Raw genomic sequence first — 9,731 nt, 5'->3', positions numbered from 1 at the left:
CATCACCAAGGTGATTGTCAAACAGTCATTAGATGAAACATTTTATACAGTAGATGACCATCTGTGAAATGATGCATCTCTTAGATCATGTTTGGTCTTAAATTTGAGATGGCTTTCCGTTACTGTCCTCTTTTAAGCCAAAAAAGTTAGTCTGGCCGGCATTCTAAAATGGTCCAGGATTTTATTTGACCTCAGTCTCAGAGGTAAAATAAATAAAATTTATACAGGCTTTGAATTTCCTCTAAACTTTTTTTGTCCTCCATGTGTCCACTTAGCAAAGTAGGTAAGCACACACTGCACAATATTCTGTAACAATCAAGAATAAAGTATGGCTAGAAAACCGCACAGCCAAATTCCAAAGAAAAACTTTAATTTAATTCTGCAGGTTCCATCTGACCCTATTTTGCTTGCAACAATACATACTAGCATCTATTCAATCAGACAAACTACATTTAAACATCACTACAGTGGCAATTATGGGTAAAATAAATAACCAATTTTACATGCCTGAAATGTGTTCCAACGTATTTTCCTTCCCTTTTTAGGCAAAACATTCACAGTCTTTTGTGAATTGAGAGCATTCGTGACTGCATAGCAGTTTGATTTGCATACAAGTTCTTATTTGCTTGCCATAAATTACACAGGACCTCTGATTGGTTCGAAGCTTTGGTCCAAAGCACTGGACTGTCCAATGAAGAATAATCAAGTGTTTACTCAGATGCAACAGAAATCCATGAGGGACATATATAAAACAGTGCACTGTGAGGCAGCCCAGCAGATTCACAAGTCAGCTCTTCATTTACGTCTTCAGTAACAGGCAGTCTATAATCGCAAGGTCAGTAACAAGATAAGATTGTTCATCTTTCATGACTTTTTTTAATCTTTTCTTGTTTTTACACTGTCCAATTTTAAATGACATGCAGAACTTGTGTAACTTGCATTGTACTGCTGCATTTATATTGCTTTGCTTAATTTGTCTAATGGACTCCAGTGGAATTATAAAGAAGCTTAAAGTACATTTGAAAAAAACGTTTTTTATTTCCAACCAAATTTATATATTTGTATTTCAGTTATCTGTACTTAAAGTGCAAAGTGGAAATTCTTGTTTATGTGCACAAACCTGGCCAGTAAAGCTGATTCTTTCTCTCTCACAGGAAGTCATGAGCATGCTTAAACTCAAAATTCTCCTGCTTGGCTATGTGCTGATTTTTTGTCAGACGTCCTCAAACGCGGCCCCCTCCAGGTGAGAGCCAGGGCTTGCTTTCTGCAACACCTCAATATATTTAGTTAAATAAATCTGCCGTTTAAAACTGAGATAAACTATCTTCTTTAAAAAACATTCAAATGTTACAAACTCTTAATCTATTTTGGATTGTTCCTGTCCCTAAGATTACAAGTATTTCTTCAAGTAAATTGTCCTCATGTGAAAAGCTTTTTGATCAATTTACCCAATGTTTGTGTCAGAAGCAGAAGGATCAATGCACCAACTGAATGACTGTTTTCTTAACTAGTAAGGAGTCCATGTCAGATGGGGTCACACTATTGAACAAGGATGCTGAAACGTTACTCAGAGCTATCAAGGAGTTCATGCAGATAACCTCAGATGAAGCAGCCCAACAAGCAGCTGACGGGGAGAGGTATGCTTTAATTTTTTGGGTCATCTTTAAATGGCCAATACTCTGTTGATCTAATAAAACGAAACACGGTTCTGTGTACAAGTCCAACAGTTTGAGCTTGATGACAATTTTGAAGGTATAAAAAGAGGTTTATCAAATGTGTGGAAAATGCATGGACTGCAGTTATTCATTATTTCATTCACTCATTCACTGTCACATCAGTTTTAAATAACTTGCTTGCAGTTCAGCATGTGTTCAGAATATTGACGATAGCATGATGCCAAACAACAGAAAATATGCATGACAGACATAGCACTACACAGTGGCATTAAACTTAAGTATGGGCACATGATAACATCATCTACCTTTTGGATTTGTCAGCATGCCTCTGTAATATCACATATAGCTGTTTTGTACATGCATGTTATCACAGGTCAATCTGCATGTTACTGTCCTGTAAGCCTTTGCATGTTTCTCTCCATCTCCAACAGTTGGAATAGACCCTTGTCAAAGCGCTGCACCGGCTTGAGCACATGTGTGCTTGGCAGACTCTCCCAGGATATACACAAACTGCAAACCTATCCTCGCACTGATGTGGGAGCAGGGACTCCTGGCAAGAGAAGAAGCCTTTCTGAGCTTTATGAAAACTACATCAGCACTTACAATTGAAATTTTGAGTTTTGCAGCAAATGATTTTGTTGTCTGAGTTTGCTTGCCTCAATATGTTTGTACGGCAAACTTAAAATAATAATAAAAACTAATTTAAAACCGTTGAAAATATGTTTAACATAATAAAAAATAAAAGCTAAAATCCTGCCTGGTAGTGATTTTTTTCTTAGTTGTAATTTTGTACTTTTATGATAAATTCATCCTTATCTTTAAGCTGGTTTTATCCCTTGTAAGGTTGCTACGAGTTGTGTGAACAGTAATAGGAAATAAAAGATACTGTTGCTCACGTTAATTTCATTCCATCTAAAATATTCTAACTTTTGTCTTTGCCCCTTTTTTACAAGCAATTCGACAGCACAAAAACGGGCATGCAACACAGCCACCTGCGTGACACACCGCTTGGCCGACTTTTTGAGTCGCTCAGGTGGACTTGGACACAGCAACTTTGTTCCCACAAATGTTGGTGCCCAGGCGTTTGGCAGAAGGAAGCGGCATGGCCTGATGTGAGACCAGATGCATGGTATGTTAATAATGCTTACCCTATGATAGGTATTTGTGTAGAGGAGAGATTATGGAGTTTATTTACTCTTAGTGTAGGAGCATCTTAAGCTTGAAATCTTTGAAACACTCTTGCTGTGTTTGAAATGAAGCACCCTTCGCTATTATTGTAACCCCTGGTAAAGATGTGTAAAAAAGCCTTGAAATAAATGATGCTGATTCGAAGAGGGCACTCTTTGCCACAGTTCTTTGAAGTTCAGGTTAGTAGCGTTTTTCTTGTTGCCATTTCAAAATCAACACACTGAGATTTTTTAATGACATATTTGTTTTCTTTTCTATTTTAAAGAGAGCATGAGCTTCTGTGTCATATGAAGTCATGAATTACCAATTGAAAGGCCCTAGAAACTCTTATTTTACAGGAAGTATTAGGATTGACAATAATTGTGGCTCCAGCGATTTTTTTAAAACAAACAAACAAACAAAAAATACATTAAATGTACTCAAATCAGGTTGGATCAGTTTGAGATTTTTTTTTTTTTTACACATCTTCATCAATCCTGTTAGGTGTGAAAGATCCTTTACCTGGTATAACCAAAACTGGAAAGTGTCTTTTTTTCCAATTTCAAAATATATATATATATATATATATATATATATATATATTTATATATAATCAAAATATATTTTTACAATTACATATTTTCCAAATATGTTTACGAACCTTTGGTCTCATTCCCTTAAACTCAACCAAAAGAAATTTACAAAAAAATCCAGGCTTTCCAGCAGGTATACAACAAACTATGTGTTTTTCACCCTTCCTCTTTCCAATGCACTCTTCAACAAAAACTTCGCTTTCTTCTTTTTTCTCCCCTTTCTTTAGCTTCTTAAAACATTCTTATCTTCAGTGACAAAACTCCGCCATCGTCTATTCACAGTAGAAGCACCTTTGAAAGGAGCACCAGTTCCTTCTAGAAACTATCCTTCACAAACATGGATATGTGTCTTTCTTTAGGATAACTAGACAGTCTGTTGTTAGTGTTTAATAAACAGGAGATTCTAAGCTACTCAGAGAGATGAGAGCCGACTCATTTTCTTTGTCCTGACCTCTGGCTCATCTGCATTTCTGACCTGTGACTGCTGTACTACAGTGTGTCTAAATGGAAATCCAATACTGTGAATCTGTGTTACAACACAAATGTCAGCAAATTGGTTGTTTCTGTACCTTGATGTAAAACTCTTCATTACATTTCACTGTGGTTTAAATAATTCACCTGTAAAAGTTCTTATCGTGGGTCTAAATATTGGGATAATTGTTAATGGAGTGTAGAAATAAATAGTATTTTAGCTACTATATGCTCCCCTGTGTGACTATATTGAATGGCTGTTATAGGTCTGATTAACACATTTATGTTACTTCATAAAATTGAGAAACCTCCATACAATAAATGTAACAGAAAGTTAATACATATTATGATCAAACTTGTACTGTAATCATTGAATTGTGGGTTGTGGGGGAGTAAATGTGACTCATTTTGCCTTCTAGTGGTTACAGTAAGCTACTACTTTTATATTAAAATTCAGCTGCATACAATAAAAACTGCCTTAACTAAGATCTTTGTTTAGCTTTTCTTGTAGAATTTTGTATAAATGATTTGTATGAATATAAATAAATGAATACATACATACATGCATACTACTACTGCTACTACTACCTCTAACAATAATAATAGATCATGGCAAAAGAGATGATGCAAACATCAATTTTAAAAAGACAAGGGTTTGACCTCAAAGTGAAGACTGACCAATCACGATCCACTTCACTCAACTTCAGCCAGATTCAGCAAACTTCACACTGTACACAATGACTGAGCAATTAAGGAAACATGTTGTTACTACAAGTTAATGAATAGATTGACAGAGACAAAGGTCTATATGTCTATACTGACAAGAGACAGTTCCGGTTTTAGAAGACAAGAACCACCTTTCACTATATTTGTAGACATACATGGCAAAAGTGGACATTTCGATCAGATTAAAATCAGGTTTATCACACACAATGACCTTCATCCCTCAAACTGACAAACTAAATAAATGCTCATTAATGATAATTACCAGCTGGAATCATGTGGCTTGTTACAAAGTTCTTTTAGTGGTCTTAAGTAATCCATGCACAAACCTATTTTATTTAACATTTTTTGGGGTTGTGACCACAGCTTTTTATAAACTTCACCTAATCAGTAAAGGGTGTCTGTCCCAAATACTATATATTGATGTACATACAATTCAGTTTCAGACTTAAAAAAGCTCAACAAGCTGATAAAGAAGGCTGGTTCTGTTCTGAAACCTCTGGAGGTCATTGTGGAAAGACGGATTCTTCATAAAATGAAGAACATTATGGAGAACCCTGATCATCCTCTTCATGAGACTGTCCTACAACAACAGAGTGTCTTCAGTCAGAGGCTTCTTCAGATCTGCTATAAGACGGAGCGCTACAGGAGATCCTTCCTGCCCACAGCCATCAGCATCTACAACAGTTCTTTGAGGAAACCTTCATAATATGAGCTACAACAACATTTAATTTCCCTTTGGGATTAATAAAGTATTTTTGAATTGAATTGAATTGATATGGCTATGGGACTAAAGGTAGAGGCCACTGTTTATTATGCAACATATGCAAATGCTATAGCCTTTATTCTGTATGCACTAAGAATTATTTTATTGAACATAAAAAGTAAAAAATCCTTGAACCCTAATTTATTATGAAATGTATCGTTTACACAATTCAATTTAATTTTAAAGCAGTTGACAAATCGCCATTATCTTGTCTTATTTTATCAATCAAGAGACTCAATGTGCACCAAATATCAGGCCATAATAGTTCAGGAAGAAAAAGTATACTAGGTTATAGGAAATTAAACTTCAGGAAATGTAAAATGCAGTTCGGTCTATTGTGTCGGTAAATAGTTTTGGACCTCTTACAGATTTCTTTTCAGTTGTATTATTGTAATACTTATATTTTTCAGATCATTAAAGTGCTATGAAAAAATTTGTATTTACCAAATGAAGAGATCCGTGATCATCACTCAAATCAGCCATATTATAACCCTGACAAGGGGAGAACAGTTTTACAGCGTCAGACATGTGATCAGTGCCCTGCCAAACCGCTCTGACTAGACAAAGTTAGAGAACTCTTTAATACCAGCGTCAAGGTAATTCCCATGAGGTCTGGGCTCACTTAGGGGGGACAGAGGTAAGGGCTGTTGTAATTCTTCCCCAGAAATGTAGACAGAACTCAAATAACAGAGTGGTCTCCTCTTAGACCACACAGAGCCAGCTGCCTTGAACCATGACATGAGTTGGTGTTGTAGTAGGAAGAACAGAGAAGGAATACGTTTATGAAGTCATGTAGTTATCATGTCTTAAACCAAGACTAAATTTAAATAGGAAAAGCATTTGTGATGATGATTTTATTAATTAGGAGAAAACGCTATCAAAACCAGTATAGCTCTATGTGAAAAGGTAGTTGCTCCCTAAACCTAGAAACTAGTTATGCCACCCCTAAAAAAACACAACATTAAGCATTTGAAATTACATATTTTTGAAGGAACTGCGCCTCACCTTTTTTTCAGGAAAAAGAAGTGAGCTACTATGGATGTATTGCAGGTTTTTCCAGGATTAACAACAGGTTTAGGAGATGCCACAACATCTCAAGCAGATTGAACTTGGCCATACGATCACAAACTAATGGCAGCAAATTGTTCTTCATGATCTTCTGGAAGTAAGCAAAAATAAAGGTTCCATCATTCACAGAGTCGTCTAGTTCCTGAAACAGCAAAGCAGCCCCAGTCTATCACACTACCACCACAGTGTTTGAGAGCCAGCATAATGTTCTTTTTTTCTGAAATACTGCATGTTCCTCTTCTTTTCAGATATGTCAGATGTTTTTTGGAAAATAAGAGACAGTACTTTGTGTTTTTTTTGGTCAGCAGTGATATCGGCTTTGGAACTCTCCTGTGGAGGCAATTATGTTAAATCATAAACTGACTTTCTCCACAGCCTCCTTTCTCCTTTAGCCTTCTTCATGTTGGCAGACAGGTTCTTCTTAACCGACTGACATAATGTCTACAGAAGATGACAGGAATTATGTTACACTATGTAGTTTCAATGCTTTAACCACAGCCACCTCGGCAGTCTGCCTAGTCCATGGCCAATAGCCTTTTGGATTTTTATCCAAATGGACTAGGGTGCTTGTGTGCTGACTTTCTACACGTTCACTATCAGTGGCATAGAAAACATAATAAAGAGCAAACTTTCTGCAAGTCAAATGGATTAGAAGATATGTTAAAAATCATTGTTGGGTCTTTTTCTGTAACAAACAGCTTACCACCTTGCACAACTACTGTAAATGGTCTAATAGAAAATCTTTAAAGCGTTCCACTTTCCAGTATTTTATTTTTCTGGTTTGCTTAAATAAATTGAGATTTGGTAACTTGAGCAACATAAAAGCTGCTCTGCTGAAAATAATCAGAACAGACAACTGAATCTCATTTTTTTCTTTTTAATGGTTTTTTTATGTTTAGTCCATGACTGTTCTATGAGAGGCAAACCTTTTGAACTGAAAGGGTCACAATTGTAGAGACGGTTTGGATTGGTGGATGTAGATGAGTAAATGATGGGCTGGGTCCATTTCACTGTGTTTTGTGGTCTCTGTGTCTAGGAACACCTCTGGTGAATTTTAAATAAATAGAAACTGTGCTTCTGAGGTGCTGATGTGCCCCCCCAAAACTATTTTATGTACCTTTGTTATCACTAAGACATAATATATTTTAAATGATGGGGATAATAAATTTGACATTTGCTCTCTGCTTGTGTTTGGTTTTCCACTTTCACAGTTATTCATTTTTAACAGCACACAGTCTGAAATATTGCTTAATCCCCATGAGCTGGTGATGACAGTCTAGCAGCCCTCCTGAGGGCTGTCACTATTTCTGTTGGGTGTCTGTGTAACAGACCTTAACTTCAAGGCTGCTAGTTCTGTCTAATTGATATGTTTCATCCAACAGTTAGATGATTCTTCTTTGTTTTCTCTCTCTTTATGGACGATGGCATTTTCCAGACTTTAAATTTTAACTTTAAGAGCTTTTCAATAATTTGTAGGTTATTGCCTTGAGAGATAAATACAACACTGTGAGATAAATATTTTTTATGACAGCCTGTTCAGTGCACCATATTGCTTTTTACTTATTTATTAACAACAAAAACCATGAAGTTGCTTTGGCAAATCCAGTCTAAAACATGTAAGGATCTAAAAATAAATCTTAACAGGTTTTTAACATACTTAGGAGAAGACTCTTTTTAAAATTCACACTTCTCTCCCCCTGAATGCAGACTGACGGTATATGTCTCAGTTGATTAAATGGAACAGAATGGGGCTATTTTTAGATATGAGTATCCATGTGCAAATTCCTCAAACGGAGCTAATGAAGGAGATGAGAGCTGCTGTTCGAGTTTGTTCATAATCTCAGCGGAATTGGTGGTGAGGATGTCAGATCTCTGGAGTGTCTGGAGACAAGCATCTGTCACTCTTATTTCATCACCATATGGATGCCAGACTGGAAGTAGGAAGAGGAGAGGGAGTCAGTTTCTGCATCTTGCCTTGTTAAACAAAGGTCACTGACTTTCCTTGGCAGTTTTTTTCAGTAAAAAAAACTTTAAACACATGGAAGAAATTGTTAAGCTTTAGAATTACATGAGATAAGGCATTATGAAAGCTTTTACCATAATTTGGAAGCATCCCTGATCAAGTGGCACTCTATATAGCCCTATAACTCACTTTAAAAGAAAGGCTAGTGATATGAATCAAATGGCAAATCAGCATCAGGTCATTCTGCTATGCAGAGGCCTGCTGATTTGCCATTTATTTTATTCAGATGTGCTGGAGAAGGGAGGCACCTAAAAGCAGCAGTATAGTAGCTATGAAGGAAGAGACTTGGGCACCCCTGCTTCATGGAGATGCTGATTCCAGCAGGATGTCACATCTGCCCACACTACCAAAAGATCCAGTACCTGCTTTAATGACCAACCAAACTTACCTGACCTACACCCCACAGAGAATCTATGGGACCCAATATTGCAAACTAACCGAATGCCGCTATCAGAGCATCCTATTAAAGCAGCTCTAACCAAGTACATATACTGTAAAGTACTTCATTTTTGTAGTACAAATCCTCTATAAAATGTTTTTGTATAAAACTATAATTATCTGAGAAACAGAATATTAAGTTTCCATTAGGCTTGAAGTAAATTACTAAAGTAAATCAATTTTTTGATGTATTCTAATTTACTGAGGGCTAAATGTGTATGGAAGTATAGATGCTGGGGCGAGTGATTACTGAATGACTGGCAAGTTTGGTGATCAGTTGATACATAACAGGTTCAAGGAGCTGGAAACTAAAGAAATCTAATTTAAGAGAATCACATAAGAAAACAATGAGAAGAATAATCAAATCAAAACACTGAACAGATACAGCAAACAGCAAAACTTTAACTGCTTTATCAATGCAATACCACCTAGTGGTGACAGTATGCATGGTGCATTGAGGTGGAGCTGTAATACAGTTGCATTAAAGTGAGATGTTTGAATGATTTATTATCAGTGCAGTGGAGGTTTATTTTAAGTTATTACTAAAGAACTGCGGGGGTTTCAGTTTCTGCATGTTTTGGCCTTATACAGCACATCAGAGTGAGCATTTTGTCATGGTTGAGGGTTTTTGTGGACCAAAGTGCAGTGACAGGTGAGGAGACGGCATGGCGAGCTGAACGATGATTTATTTAAATCCAAACTGGTAAAGCAGAAGGCAGGCAGGCAGGGTGTACAGAGGGTTTTACAGGAGTCCAGGTCAGACAGAGTAACGAGAAAACAAAGGGAACTAGACGCAGGGAAGGTGA

General features: G+C 36.6%; 1 protein-coding gene across 2 annotated transcripts; it reads left to right on the top strand.

Moving 5' to 3' along the window:
- The first annotated feature begins 738 nt into the window (after positions 1 to 738).
- calca (calcitonin/calcitonin-related polypeptide, alpha) lies at positions 739 to 4,395 on the top strand. 2 transcript variants are annotated; one of them, XM_047363681.1, is made up of 5 exons: positions 745 to 835; positions 1,155 to 1,243; positions 1,512 to 1,637; positions 2,630 to 2,805; positions 3,664 to 4,395. In XM_047363681.1, exons 2-4 carry the CDS (start codon positions 1,161 to 1,163, stop codon positions 2,790 to 2,792), a joined length of 372 nt encoding a protein of 123 aa, XP_047219637.1. In that variant the 5' UTR covers positions 745 to 835; positions 1,155 to 1,160; the 3' UTR covers positions 2,793 to 2,805; positions 3,664 to 4,395. The 2 variants fall into 2 exon arrangements, with proteins under 2 accessions (XP_047219636.1, XP_047219637.1); XM_047363680.1 differs by lacking the exons at positions 2,630 to 2,805; positions 3,664 to 4,395 and adding an exon at positions 2,108 to 2,432 and having other exon boundaries at positions 739 to 835.
- The last annotated feature ends 5,336 nt before the right edge of the window (positions 4,396 to 9,731 follow it).

Source organism: Girardinichthys multiradiatus, chromosome 4, assembly GCF_021462225.1.
Source record: "Girardinichthys multiradiatus isolate DD_20200921_A chromosome 4, DD_fGirMul_XY1, whole genome shotgun sequence".
NCBI classification, from domain to species: domain Eukaryota; kingdom Metazoa; phylum Chordata; class Actinopteri; order Cyprinodontiformes; family Goodeidae; genus Girardinichthys; species Girardinichthys multiradiatus.
Note: the sequence above shows the minus strand (reverse complement) of the source record. Positions and strands in the feature narration are given on the sequence as shown.

Bases quoted from the DNA above. Each gene is read 5' to 3' on its own strand.
- calca (XM_047363680.1), top strand. From the start codon at position 1,161: ATGAGCATGCTTAAACTCAAAATTCTCCTGCTTGGCTATGTGCTGATT. The intron at 1,244-1,511 runs GTGAGAGCCAGG...TTTCTTAACTAG, and splicing joins TCAAACGCGGCCCCCTCCAG to TAAGGAGTCCATGTCAGATG. The intron at 1,638-2,107 runs GTATGCTTTAAT...CATCTCCAACAG, and splicing joins CAAGCAGCTGACGGGGAGAG to TTGGAATAGACCCTTGTCAA.